The sequence below is a fragment of the Camellia sinensis genome, chromosome 10 (genome assembly GCF_055761805.1).
Source record: "Camellia sinensis isolate YWXY chromosome 10, ASM5576180v1, whole genome shotgun sequence".
Taxonomy (NCBI): Eukaryota; Viridiplantae; Streptophyta; class Magnoliopsida; order Ericales; family Theaceae; genus Camellia; species Camellia sinensis.
Genome location: NC_138970.1, coordinates 4,936,643 through 4,959,250, shown reverse-complemented (window position 1 = coordinate 4,959,250; position 22,608 = coordinate 4,936,643). Strand labels below are relative to the sequence as shown.

General features: G+C 32.6%; 4 protein-coding genes across 5 annotated transcripts; 1 reads left to right on the top strand and 3 right to left on the bottom strand.

Annotated features, from left to right (window-relative positions):
- Positions 1-2,361: 2,361 nt before the first annotated feature.
- LOC114262249 (uncharacterized) lies at positions 2,362-4,300 on the bottom strand. The gene is made up of 5 exons (XM_082893310.1): positions 4,002-4,300; positions 3,558-3,621; positions 2,888-2,960; positions 2,729-2,803; positions 2,362-2,633 (listed from the first exon to the last, which is right to left on the bottom strand). The coding sequence occupies exons 1-5, from the start codon at positions 4,298-4,300 to the stop codon at positions 2,362-2,364; spliced, it is 783 nt and encodes a 260-aa protein (XP_082749436.1).
- Positions 3,712-8,070, bottom strand: LOC114262255 (uncharacterized). The gene is made up of 4 exons (XM_082890765.1): positions 5,826-8,070; positions 5,631-5,737; positions 4,634-4,960; positions 3,712-4,543 (listed from the first exon to the last, which is right to left on the bottom strand). Exons 1-4 carry the CDS (start codon positions 5,938-5,940, stop codon positions 4,430-4,432), a joined length of 663 nt encoding a protein of 220 aa, XP_082746891.1. The 5' UTR covers positions 5,941-8,070; the 3' UTR covers positions 3,712-4,429.
- Positions 8,071-9,700: 1,630 nt separating this feature from the next.
- Positions 9,701-10,606, top strand: LOC114282299 (VQ motif-containing protein 25-like). Its single transcript, XM_082890764.1, has one exon. The coding sequence runs from the start codon at positions 9,976-9,978 to the stop codon at positions 10,489-10,491; it is 516 nt and encodes a 171-aa protein (XP_082746890.1). The 5' UTR covers positions 9,701-9,975; the 3' UTR covers positions 10,492-10,606.
- A 3,155-nt stretch (positions 10,607-13,761) lies between these two features.
- Positions 13,762-21,403, bottom strand: LOC114282298 (putative plastid-lipid-associated protein 13, chloroplastic). Of its 2 annotated transcripts, XM_028224948.2 has the most exons (7): positions 20,961-21,403; positions 19,758-19,879; positions 19,595-19,678; positions 19,366-19,462; positions 18,679-18,895; positions 15,514-15,566; positions 13,762-14,003 (listed from the first exon to the last, which is right to left on the bottom strand). In XM_028224948.2, exons 1-7 carry the CDS (start codon positions 21,195-21,197, stop codon positions 13,908-13,910), a joined length of 906 nt encoding a protein of 301 aa, XP_028080749.1. In that variant the 5' UTR covers positions 21,198-21,403; the 3' UTR covers positions 13,762-13,907. The 2 variants fall into 2 exon arrangements, with proteins under 2 accessions (XP_028080749.1, XP_028080750.1); XM_028224949.2 differs by lacking the exon at positions 15,514-15,566.
- Between the last annotated feature and the right edge of the window lie 1,205 nt (positions 21,404-22,608).

Below are 22,608 nucleotides of genomic sequence, written 5' to 3'. Positions count from 1 at the left end.
TTGTTAACCATAATTTTCAAAGCCCATGATGTGAACCTTGAAGGTGAAGGATGGATCAGAATCACTTCACTAATTTCTAAGTATACACCGACCCGAGCTGGTGGTGTTGACACCTTGATAGGCTCTATTAATCTTGAAAATGAACCAATACCTTCCCAGGAAGAACCCAATGATAATGCCATGCCACCAAATGAACAACCCCATTACTGGACTGATTATTTAGCCTTGGAACAAGAACGGTACAATCAGCGCCTACAATGGGAACAACAAAATGGCTAATCAGCTCAATACATTGGGTACTCGGTTCGATGAATTTGGTACTTGGTTCGATGAAATTGCCACCGCTCAGAACTCACTAATTCATCAATTTGGTGAGTTTCGTGTAAACTCAGAGAGACGTGCTGAACTGACAAGGAACCGCATTGATCTAATTGACCATCGAGTCACTCAGCTGTACTATCAGCATTTCCCTCCACCTCCAACACCACCTGACAAGGATGCTTAACTTGTTTAAAAATCAAGTAAAATGGTTCACAGATATGGTGGTTATATTTTTTTCCCTTTTTTTTGTTTTGGTTATTTATTTGGTGAGTTTTGTTGTGATTGTTTTACTTTTGTTATTTTGTTATAAACTTTTCTATTCACGTAATAAATAACAACGAGGGGTTTTTTTTGGAATCATTTAATTACATAGTTATAATGTTATAACAATCTGTGCAAAAAGATTATGCATTGAAAATATGTAAATGTACAGAAATTAATAAATAGTACTTCATAAATATCTACGAAATTCTTCATTTGAATAAAATGAATAAAAATTACACAATTATTAAATAATTTGTCTGCATCAATTAATTTATAAAATTAAATTAATGTTCTGAAATTAAATAAAACAAGTTATAATTTAATAATATTTAATAATAAACATTCTTTTTTTTAATGAAAAGGAAAAACAAAAAAGTTAATATAAACTTCTGTACAGAAAATTAAAAAGAATACCTCAGCGTTTACACAAATTATACACCCTTACTTGAAGATGTACCCAGCGAATTTTTACACATTCTTTATATAAAATAATATTTTACTATAAAATCGGGTGATATAAAACAATAAAATATAATTTACTTTTTTATTTTATTTTGTTTTATTTTATTTATTATTATTATTATTATTGTTATTATTATTATTATTCTTATTCTTATTTTTTATTTGTTACACTTTTAAATGGTGAACTTATCACCACCACCACCTACCACCACCAACCACCCACCCACCACCACCTATCACCCATGTGCCACCCACCACCACCCATCACCACCACTACCCATCTGCCACCACCACCCACCATCCATCACCACCCACCACCAATGTGCCACCCACCACCACCATCTGCCACCACCCACCACCCACCACCCATCACCACCCACCACCACCCACCTGCCACCACCACCCATCACCATCCACCACCCATCTGCCACCACCACCCACCACCCATCTGCCACCACCACCCACCACCCATCTGCCACCACCACTTTTAATTTAATGACAACATATTTATTTATGAAAGTTACTAAGGCCCTGTTTGGGAACAGACTAATTTAGTAACTTTTTGGCTATTTAGCTAAAATATGAGCTAAAAAAAATTAGTATGTTTGGGATGACTTTTTGACTTTTTACGAAAAGATGTGCAAAAAGTAGAGAGAAAAGAGAATCTTTAACTTTTTAGTATGGGTTGTTGACTTTTTGGGTAATTTAGTAACTTTTTGACTTTTTGGCTAAAATGGAGGGTTCCCAAACGAGGCTTAAGAAACACATTGCATATTAATAACAACATATTTAATTGTCTTTGCTAGACTATACATAAAATTGCATATTACACATTGCATGAACAACATATTTAAGTACACATGTACTAAGAAAACCATTATCTTCATTGCCCATGCGATGATGTTTGTGTTTTATTTCGTTTCATTGCCATTTAGCCCAATCGTTGTCCTCAGTATTAGTTATCCTACAAGAAGATAAAAGAAGTCAGTAAATCATAGAAATGATAGTTGGGCGAAGTTATGTAGTAACGGTGTCATAATAACTGAAATTAGTAAAATAATTACGCATTTACAACCAGTAGTCAGTACGATATTCACTTGCCTTGTTCACATCCCTTTTCTATGCATGGTGAACATGATTTTGCCACATAGCAGTAGCAATTGCATCCCTAACGTTCGATTGGGACGTTAACCCATATTGTGACATGTCAACGTAGTCAGCTTGGTCTCCAACAAGCTCGTCTGTTTCTGCTTCTGCGGCCATTTCATTATCAGCTTCCATAAAGAATGGATCCATAGCTGCATGCAAACGGATTCAATTGTGCACTACACAACATGCAATCACGAGAGGCCCTTGTCGTGTAGACTTGTAATTTGGCATGGACCGCAATATTGGGAAGCGCTTCTTCAAAACACCAAATGTTCTTTCTATGACATTGCGTAATGACGAATGTCGATGGTTAAACAATTCCTTAGGTCCTGCATAACGATGACCACGAAACTCTTGCAAGTGATATCGTTGAGACCGAAATGGGGCAAGAAATCCAGGCATGTTCGTGAAACCAGCATCAACTAAATAGTACTTGCCTACATGTAAATAATGAATACACAGTTCTGTCAATTGATATGTACAAAAATAGACAAGGAAAAAAGTGTATCGTATGTTATTCAGGGACAGTCACCATTGGATGGGTGTGGGAACTGCAGATCAGTTTGTGTAATAGAGTCAACCAGAATCGCGTTGTCGTGAGTGCTACCTTCCCATCCAAAATTAATAAATGTGAACAACATATAGAAGTCGCAAGCTGCGAGTACATTTTGCGATACCGTTGCTTTCTGACCGCGGAATGTATTTTGTTTTGAAGTAAGGACCCATGCATCCACCAATGTGCCATCGATAGCACCGACACAATCCTAATTGACAGATATTTGTTTGATATTAAAAGCGATACAAACTTCGATATTACTTTCATAATTAAAAAATAATAATATTTATTAACACTTATTGATATGAACAAACTTACAGGACAGTCATACTGTTCGTACCTTGAACCAGGAAAAAAACCTCCTGTCATTTAAAATTTTTCCTGGTATGTCCTCCAGGTTACATGGTTTGATAACCGATGATGAAAGCTTGCACAATGCCCGCATAACAATTTTTATGTGCCGACAAATTATTTTCGTAGAGTGTTGAAATCTACCTGCCATTATTCGATGGCGATCATTTTGTGCAAAAGTGTATAAAAAAATTCCAAGCGATTCTTCCATACTGATATGCATATGTTCAGTATCGATAAAGCCATTATGGAGTAAAGTGTCTTTCAATAAAATGAATGTTTGTGCATCCATTCACATAACATTCATCTTTGTATCTGGATGGCCATTTAATAGGCCGAAGATGTAATCATCACCTTTGAATGGACACGTTCGTTGCGGTCGGCGACTAGTTGACGCGTTGATATGGTCATGCATTAAAGCAATCATAAAAAAATCCATAAAATCATCAATAACCTCATCCTCCTCTGATGGGAGTTCCATTGTATTGTTTTCTCTGTCGGATGACATATGCCTTTGTCTACATCACAGTAAAAGCATAATTATAAAATATGTTATTCATGCTGTAACAGTTAGCGTTATTGGTGAAATAGTAAAATTCAGAGGAGAACAAAATTTATTTAACACATGGTCATATTATAATAACAGAGCATAGTTTTAATATAACAGAAAACACTTAAAAGTTCAAAAAAAAAATAAAAAAACATACGAACATAGAAAAGGAAAGAGGATATGATGGAATGAAAAAAAAAAAACAATAAAAACCAAATCAGAAATAATGAAATCATCAAACAGTTCAGCCAAGAAGATTTGCTAACACAAGCAAAACAGAACTTCTCAGTTCACTACAAAGCGAGGATCATGGCTAGGCGCAAATGGGTAGGAGTGCGCATAAAAAACCTTCGCCATTCCTTATCCTTGAACAGTGTCAGTGCCCTAACGTATTGCAACGGTGGTATGTCTCCAAGCTCAAGCAATGTGTCTTGACATGTATCAAGGGAATAATCATCACCACCTGCACTTACAGCCTCAGTCTCATTTTCTCGTGCACGTGAATGTCCTGTTTTGGCTTGTACATAGGATGTGAAAGCTGCGCACACATCATCAAATCCACTTGACCATGACTTTTTGGAACGACCACTGTCAGTCTGGCTGGTTGCAGGGCCCCTCTTGTGACCTTCGCCCTTTGCTAGATCCATATACTCATCCCCAAATAAGTCAACAGGAATGGCCTCAGCAACATTACTCCCACCAGCGTTACTCCTACCAACATCAGCGTTTCAAAATTTATTTAACATGTCATCTTCTTCTTTTGAGTCAAGGGGTCCTTATGTGGATACACGAGATAGGGCCCCTGTGGCACAACAATTTTCAACAATTTCTGCCATTTCTTGAAAATATTCAAACCCTTTTGTCCGAAACTTCTTCACATTTCTGCTAGCCTACAACAATTACAAAACAAGAATTAAGCACTGTATATATCATGAAATGTTTAAAATAAAATTAGAAAATAGTACAGATTAATGGAAAACCTTATCCCAAAATTCATCGGGTGCAACAACAGTGCCTATAGTAGGATCCCATCCCAGACCAGTCTGTGCCTGCAGTTGCTTAAATGTCTGGTAATTAGCTTTCAATCGCTGATATTTTTGGCGCACCTTGACACCTGTATACCGAAATCCATATATGTTGTGCAACTGATTTGCATAATGATTCCAATGCCTAATTGTCCACGAAGTAGTACGGCCCGTTGTTTGATTGTTTCTAACCTCATCTCTCAACATATTTATTAATTTCGTTTCAATTCTGGACGTCCACATTTTGGTGTTCTCATTGTCATCGGAATTATTTTCATCCATCTATAAACATACAAATTATATTTAAACTAGTTTGGGATGGATATACAAGCATAACAGAGTATTTTAAAGTAGTCTGCGATGGATATATAAGAATAACAACGTCAAAATGGTTTGAAGGAGAACACAGATAAAGGAAAAAGAACAGATGATTTTATTTTGAGGAAAAAACATACGTAGTAGATTAATTGAATTTAAATAGCAGAAATATAACCACAAAAAAAAAAACATTAAGATAGCAGAAATATAACCAAAAATAAAAATAAAAAAAATCAGTTAACATTGTGTTTAAATAGGAGGAAACAAATCAGTAAAAGAAAAATTAAGGAAAAAAATAGTAAAAAAGCCCGGTAGGTTCAAACAGATTGGTAGGTTCAAACCATTAACGAAGAAATGGAAAACCGGAAGACAAAACCGGAAAAGGTGGGAGGACCAGGTGGTTGACCGGCCGGTCGACCGACCGGATGACCCGGGGGACGACCGGCCGGGTGTCCCAGGCACTGCTGCTTCAGGTTCTGATCGATGAAAGGTTCAAACAGTTTATAATTTAAAATAACAACCGATCTGAAATGGAAAATACGCCTCTACAAATTTAGGATGAAGAATGAAATCATTTATCGACTCGTTTGAAATCATTTTCAGATAACAGAGGAAGGATGAAGGATTTATTTACCAGATTAGTGGGAGTTGAATAGTTATCACCGGTGATGGAATGTGTATACTGATTGAATGTGCCACTGTTTGCTCGTCGGATTCGACAATAAATTTGATAAATTTGACCTGAAAAAAATTAAAAATAAATTAAGATGAATTTCTCAAATAATTTCCCTATAACAAAATATGTAAATAAATTTGTGAGTAATTTCACCTCTCAGTCGTCGTTGTTTCGTTGCCCGTAATAAGAATCGTCCACAACGCACAAATCGTAACTCAGTCGATTTGTGAAATATGATACCAGTACAGAGCGGGTTGGGTGGATTCATTATTTATAAAATGAGTCTGAAACCCACCCGTGATGAATTTGAAGTACGGATGTTTGATACAGAGAAGCCACCCGTGATGAATCTGAAGGACTGATGTAGATGAGGTTCATGTAAAAGTTGCAGAGACGATGAAGAAGGCAGAAACGTTGAAAGTGAGATACAAGCTGCCAAACAAATTTTCAAAATGTAATTTGAATTAACACGCGGAATCAATTTTTGAACGTCGTATCCAAACGTCATGCGCAAGCTCACGTGTTGAAAATTGATTTGAATTAACAACCAAACAGAGCCTAAACTTCCAAACCAATTTGTATCCACTCGCCAACTTGCACAATCCGCATCCACAACTAATTGAGTGGATACGAATTGATTTTTTTCAATCTGTCTAAGTCCGAATTAATGGTAGATGAGACGTCACCCGACCTAACTCGATCATCGGGCATCCTAATAGCTACAACATAATTAGAGTGCTGTTACAACTTAAGTGACTTGCATATAATTTATTTTAAATTAGAAGTGTATGTTTGTTTAGTGTAATTTTTGTTTATAGTTTATTATGCACAAATAATTTTTAAAAGATTGATTATTTAAAAGTTAAGGAATAAATGATTTTAACTTCTACTTCTTATTATTAATTTTTAATTTATAAAAATTGTACCAAAAAGGGCCAACGAAGGAAAAATATCCAACAACAATTTAATTTTTTTTTCATAAAATTTTGTTAATTTCTATTAACATGACATCGAGAGAAGTGATTCAAATGTTAATAAAATTTAATTTTAAAAAATAGAGTTTATTGAGAATTTTTCACGCATTTTTTCGCAAAATTTGGTGAATGTATTTAGAAGATCTCTTTTAAGATGTTTGTTACAAAATAAAAAGAAGTCACCTGGTTTAACAACACTTGTGAATCCAACATGACTTAAGAAAATTTCATGAGGATGAACTAAATCCTTAACTATATATGTTACGTGTAACTAGATGGAAAAAAATTTCTCGCATTAGAAAGAAGCAAGATGAAGTGATATACGGTATAGTAACCTTAAAAAAAACACAAAACATTAGAGATAGCTAATCCGTACTCCAATAATCAAGTCAATTTTTACATAGAAACAAGAGAATGCAGATTAGAAATATTACCTAATGAAGTTGATTGCATATAAATTTTCTTTTGTCCAACTGCCTCCCCTCATATATAATCATGTGCCTTCATTTGGATGTCACTCCATGTGAAGTATCCTTCTTGGAAGACTAGCTTGTAAACTGCCTAGTATCCATCATATCTTATCGAAAAAGTGATTGCCTTTCTTGCTAATCTGATCTTCCTTCATTAGGGCATACTCTGGATGTTTTTCCAAGGAATTTGTTTTTCCTTTCCTAATGTAAAAGGGCTTGCTCAGTGGATTTTTGTGATTTAAACTTGGTATAATATAAAAACATAAAAATCAATTAATCCTGTGAAATGTTTACTTAAAACCTCTCTATTAAAAGGGGGTAGTTGGGTGTAACAGTATTACTTTCTTGGAGATTATGATTAATTGTTGGGATTTGAAAGCTCCATCGGTGAGTAATTACCGTACTACTTACTACATTCGGCACTATGGTGCTCCAATTAATTAATTCTTAGGCTACAAGATTAAAGATAAATGCAAACTGACAAATGAAAAACTCAACTGGGATCACAATTGAAGCCAGTGAGATATATACATACAAACAACTTTTAGGGGTTGTTTGGGATGATCTAAATAAGTGCACTTTTTGTCTTTTTACGAAAAGATGTGCAAAAAAGTAGAAAGGTGATGTGATGAAAAAAAGATAAAAAAATAAAAAGATAGATTATATTGGAGTTGCCAAAATTGGCCTTAATATCTTTGTAAGTGACAGAGAGAGAAACCATATGCTAAAAAAATGTTTGTTGTAGTCTTTGGCAATCAGGGGTGGTGTCACTTGAATCCCCTCAATAGAAGAAAAAATTTATTTTACTTTGCATATAATTGTTGTTTTAGAAATGTATTATCATAATTGACCCTACTAAAAAAGTGACTTTAAATCCACAAATTTTTAGGCTTATTAATTATTTACAAATCAATTTCAACTTTTCACATTGTACCAAACACTATTAGAATACAGGAAATTGAATGATTATTCTATCAAAATAGTCATTATTATGTTTGGTTGACTAAATAATTAATAAAAATTACATTACAAATGAAATAATTATTCACTATTGTAAGGGGATGCTCATTCTATAAGAAAGCTAAAGGAATGATCATTACATTCTATTTTTATCTCATTCTAATGAATCAAATAAAACATTACAACTTATTCAAAGCATTTTAAGCATTAATAAAAAACTCTATAATTTTGAAAGCTAACTTTTATGTTTTTTTCAAATGGGACTTTGAACCTACATAAAAATTAATCTTGGCTTATTTTTTTCTTTAAAATATTTTATAATATAAAATACAATTTATATTTTTTGTTTTGGGAATTATCAAAGTCCTTAGAGATTTTTGCCTTTCAATTCACACCACAAACTTAAATTCCTGGTGTTGCCACTGTTGGCAATTAAAAGATGATGAACAACTCAAGACATGGTGTATATGAATAAGTTTTTTAAAAAGTTGTGAAATAAACTCAACAAAATCGCCGAGGCTCTTGTGGTTGAGTGATATGTAGCCACACCTTAAGGTGTAATGAGTGGAAGGTTTGAGATTCAAGTTGATAAATCAACGGCGACCTCTTTAAGTTATAACTTAATTTTATTAACATACTAACATTCTATCTTTTTTTTTATAAAAAAAAAAAAATGCCAACAAAATCTAGAGGTGGACTTAGCTTTAGAATATGCAACCAAGTCATTAATGGATGAGAAATTACCAAACAATTATTTCATCGGTAAATAATTATTTAGTAAAAAATACTATACATAAACGGATTTTAAATCTTGATGACCAATACGATTTGTGAATGATTCTGAGTATTTTAAGATTTATTTTATACAAAAACTTCAATAAGGTGAAGAGCTTAGAAAAAAAAGAAGAAAGTAAATTGCACAAACTTCTCTTAAGATTTGAAAAAAAATACAATAAATCTCACAATGTTAATACTCCCTTCGTCTCAAAATATTAGTCTCTTATTCCATTTTTCATTGTCTCAAAATATTAGTCCCTCCTCAAAAATCAAGTATAAAAATAATATAAATTTCCTATTTTGCCCTTCTTTTAAATTAATAAACAATATAAAAAGTACAATTATGACATTGATATTCCCAAAAAATATATTATCAAAAGGGTAATTTTGAAAAATCAACTTTTTTAAAGTGCAATAATTATACTACCAAAAAAATTAAATTTCCCAAAAGGGACCATTATTTTGGGACAGAGGGAGTATAATTACACTTATATCTCTTTTAGTAAAACTAAAGAGATCAAAACTAATGCAAATAATATGAAGACACAAAAATGAACAAACAAACTATTATATGAATGAAACTTTAACAAAACCTAATGTAATTATACAAAATTTATAAGACTTATATTTTTTTCCAAATCTCAAATGAAACTGACATAATTTATAAAATAAAAAAATAAAAACACACACAAAGCAACTGTAAATGGATTTCAGACAAAATAACTATCCTTTAATGGGAATGAAATGTCAAATTTGTGAGGTAGCATTATATAAATTATTCTCTCTCTCTCTCTCTCTCTCACAATACATTAAGAAATAGCCATAGTATAGTATATGATAATGGGGAATTGGGGGACCAATGAATTCTATTACTTTATTGACTCCCTCTCCTCTCCTCTCCTCTCCTCTCCCCTCCCTCCTGCATTATGTCAGACAATGCTTCATCCAAATACCTGCTCTCTCAACAGACAGCTTGTTTTTCTTTACTTTTTTCTTTCTAATAAATTCTATCTATTGTCCTTCCAAATAAACAATCTCTTGTATATATATATATAGACACCATTCTCTTCTTCTCCAAACAAATCCCCCAACCACATCCTTCCTCTCTCTCTCTCTCTCTTGATGTTGTTCACCATGGTGGAGGAAATTATGTTGAAGAAACAAACTTGTGTTCCAAGCAGCACAACTTCAGCATCAGCACTGGGCATGCACAAGGACTCACAAATAATATCAAAAGTGAAGCCAAAGATTCGCATAATTCACATATTTGCACCAGAGATCATCAAGACCGACGTCGAGAATTTCCGAGAACTTGTTCAGAGGCTCACTGGGAAGCCCACAGAAGAAGCCAACAACACAAACAAGAAACCAAGAATTCCAAGAAAAGAAGTGATTCACAAGCCACTGCGAACCGGTTTTCGGTTTTCCGAATTCAGAGAAAGAATTAAGGGTGAAGATGAGATGTGGGGTGGTGGTGAAAACCCAAATACTGGTGGTGGTTGTGGCGGTGGCAGTGGCGGATTTCTAGGTGGATTTGCAGATTTGGATGGGTTCATGCAACAACTTAATGAATATCCATTGCTTCCTTTGGATGCTTCTTCTCAAATGGATGCTCTTGGAGAGACACAACTTGCCTAGTTGATCATTGTTCATTAATTATTTTCATGACTATTTGATTATTATTTTTTTGTTCAACTAATCTCTAATACATGTAGTTCCGTCTTACATATATTCAATAATTATCGATTTTAAATCTATAGTTTCAAGAAGGTGAGAAAAGAATTTTTGAACATTATGGAAAATAGAATCATAGACTTTCACCAACTGATGCAACACCCTTACCAGTTTCATTATTTATTCAATCTTTTATTGTTGATTTTTCCCTCAATTATAAGTTTTTTTTTTTTAATTTATAAATGTCTATATATTATGGATAAAGGGATAAACAAACGCTTCTACTTTCATTTTTGTTATTTTGCAATCTCCTCATCTCTAGTTCCACTTGGATTTTTTTGAGCAGCTGAATAAATTGTTTTATTTTGTTTATTTCCAAGTTTTTATTTTTCATTTGTTTTATGAGTTTGTTTCTATCTCTTGGATGTGGGCCATGTCTTACTATTAGGCTTTAGTTTGTTCATGTGGGGCCTTCTACATCTGTCTCTAATGGATCATACGACAAACTCCACCTTTTTTTTCATTTGTACTCTTGAAAAATATAAATACTAAATTTTCTCACTAAAATAATTTATAACATTTACCATAACATGGTTTATAATATTATCACAATTGTTCATTATACATACCGTATATTCATTCATTTATAATTTTCATCATAAAATAATATAATTATCACCACAAAATAACATAGTACGATCCTACAAAATTAAAAATTAAATAAAAATATGTACTATATGTATTTTCATAACTGTAACATAATGATTCGTAATTTATGTCACAAAATATTAAAAGAAAAGCAACTACAAAATCTAGTAAATTGAATCACCACCACCACGCAGTCTCATAATAAAAAAGATTGTATTATTCATGTTCATAGTAAAAGAGTAATATTAGTGATTCACATTTGAAATTTACAAATATACTCATAATGATATGGCAAGAAAGTAGAATCCCACATAATTAAATGTGAAAAATCAAAAGTTGACCCTCATCATTCCACATCATTATCAGTGAAATTGCAAGGGTTTTATTAAGGATCTCAAACATTTTCCATAACAAAATAACAAACTTCGTAACAAAAAAGATTATAATGTTTATAACAAAATAACAAAATGATTTTGGTTAACGAATGCCCTAAAGGCATTGATTAACAATGTTTAAATTGATTTTACATTACATGTTGTAAGCCCTCCCATGCATCATGTACAAACATTTTAAATTTCTTATCAAGTGCTCTAAGGGCAATCATTAACAAAACTGTAACAAAATTTCATAACTGAGACATTTTATAAAATACGTCACAATGATTCATAACTAGCGTCACAAAAAACTTAGTAATTATAATAAAAACAAAAATAAAAAGTAAATAAACTTGCTGCTTATGGAGGATGAATTAAAAGGGCAAATGCTGGATCAGAATTATTTATTTATTTATTTTGCAAGATAATATAGCAGCCAAAAGAGGACAAAACGAGCAGACAGAAAATACAAAGACGAAGAAGAAGAAAGAAAAGAAATGGAAAGAAAAGAAATGAAAAGAAAAGAAAAGCTTCTGGAAAAGAGCCTTCAAGGAAGAATCTTCTTCATAGAGTTCAGTAATTATAATGAGATCTTAACCACTTCTCCCAAAGTCAAAAGGGGACCCTCCGAGACTCATGGAGGTAATTGGATTGTTACCGTTATCAAATTCAATTTATCTTTTTTAATTTATCAAATCATAAAGGGTAAATTACAAACACCCCTCAAGATTTGGTGAAAATACAGATTCTTCTCTGAGGTTTGAGAAATTACATCTCGCCCCCTGAAGTTTATATTTTCATAACAAATTATCCCCTGAGGTTTTTATTTGCATACAGATTCCCCCTAATTTGTTATGAAAATTTGACCCTCAGGGGGTAATTTGTAATTTCTCAAACCTCAGGAGAAAATCTATATTTTTACCAAATCTCGAGGGGAGTGTTTGTAATTTGCCCAATCATAAATTACAAACACAAACACATCACTTCGATTACATTTGCACCTACTCGTAATAAACACATCTATTCCATAACAAGACCCCAAGTTATGTTAAATGAACTTTTCAAAATAAATCAAATACCCATGTTAGACATTCGGACAAGAATATAGGAGATGTATTATATATATATATATATATATATATATATTATACATGATATAAATGTCTTTTTATAATATATGTTACATATAACACAATTTTATCTCACATACTTGATTAAAAATATAAAAATATAACAATTTTTTACCAAATTGGCGTATCATTAATTTATGATTTGATGAGTCTAATATCTAAATATATATGAGCACTCGATACCCGTATCTGAGTCCATATAATATAGCCTACAAGTACAATGACATTTATTGAGAGAATTCATGAACCGGGTAAAAAATATCTAACGATGTTCATCCGATAACAAATATCAGTTTCTAATCAAACAAATATAAAAAGAGAATTGTCTTTCACTGATGATGCAGAGGACAACAAAGTCAAGCGACCAAAGGCACGTTTTGCTCAAGTGGGTCTTATAATTCACACACAACCCAACCCTCTATTAATTATAATTTTCCTTTCACTTTCTGCGTATATTATGTATATTTAAAAACCTAATTGATGCCTATCACGTTGTGAATGCAATTATACAACTATAAATATATACAACTAGAAAATTTTTTTTTTTCTTCTCTTTCTTGATTGCAAGTGTGAATCAGACAATCACAAAGCAAGAAGCAAGACGAACACGAGATTAAAAGTAAGATATGGGATACCAACTCTGATAAACTACCTTTTCAAGATTTACTAACTCCAACCTCAATTGACCTGAATTTTATTCAGTCATAGAAAGTTCTACCAAAGTCTTCTAACAAATAAGATTTCTTCAACATTAAATAACTTAACCCTACAATCATTCAATAATTTTAAATTCTACGGTGGCTAAAAGGAGGAATTGGTATAAACACATGAAAGATTGGTCCATTAGCCAAATGCATTAGTGATAAATCAGATAAAAAAAATTGCAACTTATAAAAGACTCTAGTTACAGCAAGATTATATAATGAGGAAAACAAAATGAATGCAGCCTTAACTCCGTTCAGGGGAGGTGGTTTCGGTGACTCAACCACGCCACAAAGGTTGCTAATGCCAGGACTTAAGGAAATTTGGTCATGTAGCATTATTAAAAGAAATTGAAAAAAGAGAATAAAACATAAAGCAACTTAGAGAGAGAAAATGAAGATTTTCTTTTTATATTATTGTGGGGGTGGGGGATGGAATAGTTGATGAACTCTACTTTGGTTCTACATTGTAATTTTAATTGTTGAAAAAAAAAAAAAACTTGTAAAAACTTTCAGAAAACAAATTCTTAACTTTCATACTCTGTCATGGATTCTGCTAATGGAGATGGTGGAGCATCCAACCTTGTAAGAACTTCAGGCACTCCAGTACTATCTCTTATTATCTGCATCAAGGCCGCCAGAAGGTTGAAATGTAGCAAGTGTAAAACCACTAGGTAAATACGTGATTTTTTGGCTTAGATTAAGCATATCTAGCACTAACATACTCAAAACCAGATGGCATAAAAATAAAACTGTTGCCAACTGTTGTTCTTTTGTTAATTTAGATTGTTATAATGCTCTACATGATTCTAAATTTCTTATAGGACACATGCTTTCTTCAAGTTAAAATTATAGAAACGTTACTTTTCGTTTTGAATCACTACAACAGGGCAAAAAGAGTCTCAGTTCAAAATAGCATTTATTATATAGCAATATAAAGTGACAGACTTAGAAACATATATTAGAAATTCGGTTAAGGGTCAAGACTGATGAACCTAACACAACCAAATATTGGATGGCCACAAGAGAGGATCACTATGTAAAGGAAAGAGAGGTATGAAGCTATGTTACTAGAAAACGCTAATACCTTAGCGAATTACGTATTGGTACGCATGTTCCAAAACATGCTACACTTTCATTCCAAAACAGGAAATTTAGAAGTTGTTTGGGATGTTCTAAATAAGTACACTTTTTGACTTTTTATGAAATATGAGTTGGGTTTGAAGTGATGTGGTAGAGAGGTGATGTGACTTAAATAAGATGATGTGACTTAAATAGGATAGTGACTTTTTAACTTTTTGCCTTTTATTAAAAACGCCAAACCTGGCCTTAGTGTTCCAAAGTGATCCCACAAGTTTTCTTTAATATATGCCCTTAAATATTACCTTAGGAGGAAAAAATTCAAATATAACGAACTAAAATCTAAGGTGAGTTAAGTTTTAACAAGACAAAAAATAAAAAAAATAGGTCATAATGCTCATAGAAAATATTACATTTTATTAGATATCTAATAGTTAAAAAAAAAAAATTACTTTAGAAGTACTATAAATTCTTAAGTATAATATATATAAGTCTACCCCTATTGAACTACATTTTAGAACATATAACGTATCACGTTCCCGTTCTCGTTTCACGTACCGAAACGATCCATGTTTCAGGTAACATAGGTATGAAGTCATCAGATGTTAGCGACTTCATGAATAGACTATATCCTTCATTCTGAGGATCAACATTGAGTTGGTGGCACACATAAATGAGGTTGGGATCCAGGGACACAGGATTTAAGGGGAGCTACATACTCCCACTTCATCATCAGATAATAGTTCTTCAGAAGAACATTTTTGACCAATTGGGAAAGGACATCATACTGAAACCTATTACATTCTTTATCCAAAGTGGTAAGGAGTGGTCAATGTTCTATAGGAAATAAGCTTATTCTCTAGCGTCAATAATGAAGAGCAATGACTTCAACAATGACAAGGAATGATCTGGTCAAAGATGAAAATGCAACTACAGTTTTACTCAAAGATAGTGTGCAAGGGCCAAGTTAGAAGTGTAGCTGTAGTTAGTTGGTACCAGCACTAATAAAAACAAAAGCTTTGAAGGTAGCAACATTCACAGTTACAAACTTACCAGAATCTCATCATCAAGATAAGAAATTATAAATAGTCTCTGGAATGTCCCACCTAAAGACATGAAAAATAGTACAACTTAGCATAGGTTGATAAATAGATGGGGATAAAACATATACAAAAGGATTTAACTAGTCTACACGATTGCCAAAGAAGTTTTCATTCTCCTTTTTATTTCTTCTTCTCAAAGGGAGGGGGATTTGTTTAACATTTGTGATGAACAAGCAAAATAAACATGCCAACTGTTAACCCACACCCTCAACAAGAAAGCCAGGAATTAAATGCTGAGACATAAAGGAATTTTGCACTAGGATGGAATAGCCAAACAATAGAAACCGTAGAACAAAGATATGTAAGAATTAAGAAATATTCTAAATTGGTCATTTATCTTATATCTTCAATTGATGTTGGGTTAATTATGTGGACACCTTCTCAACCAAGGTTCTGAAAAGCAGTTGTGGTCGCCGTAAAGGTGGCGATGGTGCGGTTGCAGTTGCAGGGTGTAAAGGCCGTAGCGTAACGATTGCAATAACTGGAACCGTGAATTTTTTCATTTTTCGCACAATTTAAAAAAGACTTACCGATACGCATATTTTTTTTTTCCCATAATCATATTTATTGGGTTATAAAATAAATATTGATCAATTTTTGTACATTTTTAAATATGATCCAATATTTTTCATATTTTTAAATCACTATAAACTGAGTTTTTTATATTTTATTTTAATAATTAATGACTTTATATGTCATAAATCCATATTGGTCCTGTTTGGTAAGGCTTATTTTCAGCTTATTTCAACTTTTAGCTTAATTTAAGCTATTTTGATGTGTTTGGTTCAACTTAATAATACAGCTTATAATTTTTTGTAAGTCAAAAATAAACTTATTCTTTGAGTGGAGGAGGAAAAGCTTAATTTATAAGTAAAAAATCAGCTTATGTTCACAGTTATAAGTTATAAGCTGTTAAGTTATAAGTTATAATCACTTTCCCATAGCTTTACCAAACGGGTATATTATGCTCGTGGCAAAAAAATTTTTTTATTGAACTTAGATATATAAAATTATTTTTTTAATTATTATCCTTGTGGAAGCATATGCAACTTTTAATTTGAATAATTTTAAAAAATAAATTATACATGTTGATGTAATCATATAAAAATTAAAAAAATATATTATAAAGAAATTTTTTTTGTTTGGGTTTGGATCACTTGAATATTCATTCTCTTTTTGGATAACTAGTAAATAAAAATAAAATAAACTAATCAAAAAAAATTGACATGCATAAAAAATTTATTAATACATAATTATAGGTGCTATGTTTTCTAGATATTTTACAAAAAAATCAATCACTAAACAATGATAAAAGTAAAAAACTAAATAATAGCCTAAATATATATATATATAAATAGATAATGATCACACTTACTATTATTATTATTATTATTATTATTATTATTATCAAACAATATATAGATAGACGCACACAAACAAAATGGTGGAGTGATAGCAACAGAATAGAATAACATAGGTCTTACAACTTTAATAAATCAATAATATGTTCCTCATCTTCTCTTTTTTCTCTCTTTATTTCTTACTCTATCTTCCCTTTTCATCTTCCATCTTCTCTCTCTATCCCTCTTCCCCCATTTTCATTTTTTTTTTTTTTTTCCAAAAGAAGTACTTCGGAACAGTTACGTAACGGTACGTAACAGGCCGTTACAGCCGCTACGGCACTGTTACAACCGCTGCGGCAGCCGCTACGGCGGATACAACTGTGAATCTCAATCACACTGCAAAAGCGGCTGTAACGGGTGGCGGTAACTACCAAAACCGTTACATAACGATATTATGTAACGGTTGCGGCCGCTTTTTAAAACCTTGCTCTCAACTATTTTTTTTTTCTTTAAAAAAAAAAAAAAAAAAAAAAAAAAAAAAAAAACATACAAATGCCCATTTTTGAAGGGTGAAGTAATGCAACTTTATAGTTGAAGGGGTCCACATGAACGATTTTGATGTTGATGGGAATAAAGTGATATTCAATGATAGTTGAGGTGTCTATGTAATTAACCCATTTATGTTTCAGCCAACATGAGGATATTGCCTGTAGAATTACAGAGAGGGGATGAAATGGAGAATTGTTCACAAATGCTGTTTAATTGTAGAATACTTGTTAAACAAAAGGGCCTTTCATAGAGCAGCATTAAGGCGATTATGCACTATAATTTTTATATAAAATGTTATTTACTCAAGAAACACGTTCAACATGTGTTGCCAAATTGATGATGTTGGGATAGATGAGATGCATTCTTAAGATGTAGTATAAATTTAGTGAATGAACTAACATAGAAAAATGATTTGAAAAAAATTAAAAACACAGTAAGGGAAAGAAAAATGCCAAAAAGCAGGTGGATACAAAGTAAAAAGAAAGATAAAGTGACCCATAATTTTAACATGAAATATAGCATTAATAATATTGTTCAAACTAATGAAAGGGTTTGAGTTGACGACCCAAGTGTAAGTTTAAGGCATTTCTGAGTTGACTTGAATTAACAGGTTAATCAAACAAAAACCTTTGGGAAGCAAGGTGATTTTCTCCAACAATGGAATATAGGTTATTGATATCTACCCACACAACAATAACAAACAAGACCATCAGTACCTATGAATCTGATGACCAAAAGGGGTGAAAAGATTCTAAAATTTAGACAGACAGCAGTGCGAGTTGTACAAGCTATAATAAACAAACAAACAAACAAACAAACAAACAAACTCAGTAGGATACATGAAGGCTGCCATATTTATCTCATAATCTTGTCACCAAACTCCTACTTGTGTGCAGCCAAAGAAAGGAAAAAAGGATATGAAAGGGGAGCATACTACGCATGCTAAGCAAATGTGATTAACCGTCAAATGTACCACGGAGAGATACTTAATACAAAAGCATTTATAAGCATTCCTCTTAAATCTTGTGATGCTTCAGATTTTTCAACTTTTTCCATCTTTTATTCGGTCATGACATGATTAAAGGGAACCAGACAAATGCAGCTACATGTGGTCATTATTTACTTATAAGACTAATGCAGACTTCGAGATTCAAGACATCAAATTAGACAGCTTTGGCTCAGCACAAGTGTAGAAAATGATAGATATACATAAAAGTGCTTACTCAAAGGAACTTTCAGCCCACTGGCCATGACATCCCTGATAGAAACAGGAAGCTGCTGCACAGTGCTAACTGCCTGACCAAATGCACCTCTTAACTGTTCAGGTATTGTTTCTTCATCAACAGTTGGTAATTCAAGAACCCCTTCCATATATTCCTCTTTCATTCTAAGTGGCCCCTCAACAGAGAACTGGGTAGACAGAACAAATTTGCTTTCTATCTGCGTTTAACCAGAAATCAATTCATTACTGATCAAATTTATAACCTGGAATTGTATGATAACATAAAAATAAAACAGGTGCGAAGTGAACAATGTGAAGGAAGAGCAAGTATACTAACTTGATTACTAGAATCAGAGTATAATCAAATATAAAATACTATCGAATTGAGAATCTTAAAAAAACAGCTTAAGTATGAAAACACAAAATGCTAACAAGCATGACCCAATATTGCATCCACTTTACATGAAAACTGAATCCATTTGAGAAATAAGAAACCAAAACAGCTTAAACAGAATTTGATAAACTGACAGTGAGCTGATATCCACAAAAAGTAGAGCTTTCAATGCAAAGGCGAGGATTAAACTCCATACCAATTTCAGACTGAAGTATAAAACAAGGCTCTGTTGCGTTGCAAAATATGGTTGTGCACAGTAATGCAATGCATGCGAAATCTCTCGAAAAAATTTACCGAGTTCAACAATCTCATGATTGCAGTTATTTTGCCATATCCATCTTTGATCACCAAGTCCATTTTTGACAAGTTTGCTAGTGTCGAGGGAAATCTCCTGTGGCAGCAAGAAGTTTGCACCAATATAATTAGATGCCATTCACTTTTACCAAATTCCAAATATAGCTTTTACAAATTAAATCAGTACCCCTTTTTGAATGTAGAAGATTCAAAAGAAAAAAGTACTCACTGAAACACAAATGTAGCAGCAATGAGTCCAGGGCTTCCAGATCCAAGCCACTCAAAATTCCACCGACCTTCCAAAAAGGGTGACCTGGATAGCCGAATACACAAATAAACATTGCATACCAAATCTTTGTACATCAAACTGAATTGTTAGGATAAGCACCTACGTTGTTGGCCGAGGTGTTGGATTGAGCCGCTCAAGGCCAATTATCCTCTCATTCACATCAATTCGCTGCAGATCTGTAGTCTTTCCAGAAACTACTGCTTCGAATCCCCCAGAATCTTTAAACTGAAACAAACATTCCAAGCAACCTACTCAAAAAAGTTTAAGCTCAAAGGTAGGTGAATAATACCAATGTACCACATGAAATAAACAATTTACATAAATCAATTCATTAAATTGCAAATAACACAACATCAACCAACCAATATCGCCAAATCTATTCTATTATATAAAGTGTACAACTCAGTTTGGTGTGAGTTTTTTGTCATGCTTTTTTTCGTTCCCAAATTGGTGTGAAACAACTGCATCAGATTTTGATTTCAAATTTCAAATTTTGATAACTTCTCAGGTTTTCTTTATCCACTATTTACATTCAATTGGTTAATTTTCATAGATCTTGTTCATTTAAAAACTAAATGAAAAACTAAAGCTTCGACCTTTTCATCTTGTATTAGAAAATAAAAAATAATCTCTCCGTTTTTATGAGTCACAATGAAAGGGGCAAATTATACTACTAGTCCATGTATTTTGGTTTTTGTATCATTTTGGTCATTATAATTTCAACTGACTCGATTTTGACCATGAATTTTTGACTTTATCTCAAATTAATCCCATTGATTTTAATTGTTAGCATTATTTTTTGGCAAATGTGCACATAAGCGGCATATGCAATGCTTTCTTAGAAGAAAAATTGTCGAGTTGTTCGATTCAGTGATAGTGACTTGACCTCAACCAACTCAGTGAAGATTTTCCATCGAGAACCCTAGCAGGGTTATCAATTGGACCAACTTAACACAAAATCTAAAAATTAAGGGTCAAAATTGAGCCAAAATGACACAACTGGCAAAATGTCGAGACTACCAGTGTTATTTGCCCCAATGAAAATAAACAAGTGATTAGCAGAAGCATTCTACATATCCAAACTAACAGAAATGTACTTCAGGAAGTGAATCAAATTACTATACTAGATTCAATAAAGACATCAGCAGAAGAAGAAATTAAATGCCAAGTCAAAAACACTTTTTACTCTCCTGAACTGAAATTAATTAAACTTTATACAGCTTTTGAAGTGTTTCAACATGAATCAAAACTCGAAGCATTTGAAATATGCAGATTCAGAAGAATAATTTTGAAATTGAAGACTCACAGCGAGAAGTAGAGACTCCTTAGCAGAGAGTCTCTCCATTTCCTTGGCGTAAGTAGCAGAAGCTCCTTGCACCGTCTGGACCATTGCCTTGCAAACACCATAATCCTCCACTTTCCGCCCCATTTTGAAAATTTTCAGACCACTTTCCGGGAAAATAGTAGCAGAGGAAGAATACGAAGAAGCGCGAGAACGGAGTCCGAAAAAGGCCGGGACTAAGCCTTGGATTGAAGAAGCCATTTGGAAGAGATTCGAAACCCTAATTTGGTGATAGGTACGAGGACGAGTGTGACTGTTTGATGCTGGTTCTGTGTGTGAAGTAGAAGGACAAGAGAAGGAAGGTAATCGCTGTTAAAAAAACATTTAAAATAAAAATTAAATTAATTAACAGAAAACTAGGAAGTTGTGTCACACGCAGTGCATGACTTCAGTTTTTGCAAAATTCCAATTTCATCCCCACCAATTACATTTTTAATGAAGCGTAAATAATTTTAAAATAAGAGAGAATGATTTGAAAAAGAATTGATTAGCTGATATTTTTTATCACCTCATTAAAAGTGAGATTAAAGATAATTAAATGAAGGATAGTGCCATTTCTTATTTTTCTTGGTTATACTTTTTATGGGTATTAAAAAAAAAGATTTGCACATTTAAATTTTTTCTTAATTTACTCTTAAAATTAATTTTTATTTAAAACTATATAGAAAATTTTACTTTAATTGTCATATATATATATATATATATTATTATATTAGGATTTAGGTTTATATTAATGTGTAAGTTATATATAATAAAATATTTTTATATCATGAGACTTTCAATGTGTTATTTGCTGTCTAGTTTTTGGAATAAATTAAAAAAAAAATTGAAACATGAAAAGATAAAGTGAGAAAAAAATAAATTTTATTGACCAAAATGAAAAAATAATCTAACATGAAAGGAGGTCAAGTGTAATTTACTCATTTTTCTTTCAAAATGTTAAAAGGAGGTCAAGTGTAATTTACTCATTTTTCTTTCAAAATGTTATTGTCATGCTATGTGTATGAAAAATGTTTGGGAGTACTAATTTGGCACCCTGTTAACAAAAATTTAGTTTAGGTCAAATCGACAAAGGTGAGTCGATAGAAAAACTAATTTTCACAACCAACAACTCAATCAGGTAATGTGGTTGGTGTCCTATGTCTTGACAAATTCAATAACTTCTTTGGAGATTGTAATGTGAAAAAACAAATGCTCACAAACTGAAAATTTGATTGATAATACTTAAACTTATCACTTAATTACAATAATCAAATTACAAGCTTCATAGCATTACAATCGATAGACTCAAATTGGGTTATAAGCACTAAATTACAGATAATCTACTTTAAGTACAAGAACTACTCTTAGATAAGTTACACTACTCATAGTGTAAAACATAAAGTATTATAACGCAGTGGGAAAAATATTTAGATCATACCTTTAGATGATAGAACCTCGTGGGTAAATCACGTGCTTCCAGAATCTGAACCACGAACCCAACAGTGGAGTGATACTACAAAATAAGTATCACCCACACAAGTCACAATGCAAAATGGCTGGATCGTTGTTTTGTGGGAGAGAGTCAGAGAGAGAGTCTAGGAAAAAAGGTTATGGGTAAAAACCAAAGACG

Excerpts from the sequence above, each read along its gene's own strand:
- LOC114262249 (XM_082893310.1), bottom strand. The coding sequence starts at position 4,300 with ATGGATCTAGCAAAGGGCGAAGGTCACAAGAGGGGCCCTGCAACCAGC. Across the intron at positions 3,622-4,001 it reads AAGGATAAGGAATGGCGAAG|ACAAAGGCATATGTCATCCG; the intron begins GTTTTTTATGCG and ends ACTGTGATGTAG. Across the intron at positions 2,634-2,728 it reads GTTCCCACACCCATCCAATG|GCAAGTACTATTTAGTTGAT; the intron begins GTGACTGTCCCT and ends ATTTACATGTAG.
- LOC114262255 (XM_082890765.1), bottom strand. The coding sequence starts at position 5,940 with ATGAATCCACCCAACCCGCTCTGTACTGGTATCATATTTCACAAATCG. Across the intron at positions 5,738-5,825 it reads GAAACAACGACGACTGAGAG|GTCAAATTTATCAAATTTAT; the intron begins GTGAAATTACTC and ends AATTTTTTTCAG. Across the intron at positions 4,544-4,633 it reads CCGATGAATTTTGGGATAAG|GCTAGCAGAAATGTGAAGAA; the intron begins GTTTTCCATTAA and ends TAATTGTTGTAG.
- LOC114282299 (XM_082890764.1), top strand. The coding sequence starts at position 9,976 with ATGTTGTTCACCATGGTGGAGGAAATTATGTTGAAGAAACAAACTTGT.
- LOC114282298 (XM_028224948.2), bottom strand. The coding sequence starts at position 21,197 with ATGGCTTCTTCAATCCAAGGCTTAGTCCCGGCCTTTTTCGGACTCCGT. Across the intron at positions 19,880-20,960 it reads AGGAGTCTCTACTTCTCGCT|TTTAAAGATTCTGGGGGATT; the intron begins GTGAGTCTTCAA and ends TGTTTGTTTCAG. Across the intron at positions 14,004-15,513 it reads ATCTTGATGATGAGATTCTG|ATAATAAGAGATAGTACTGG; the intron begins GTAAGTTTGTAA and ends GCCTTGATGCAG.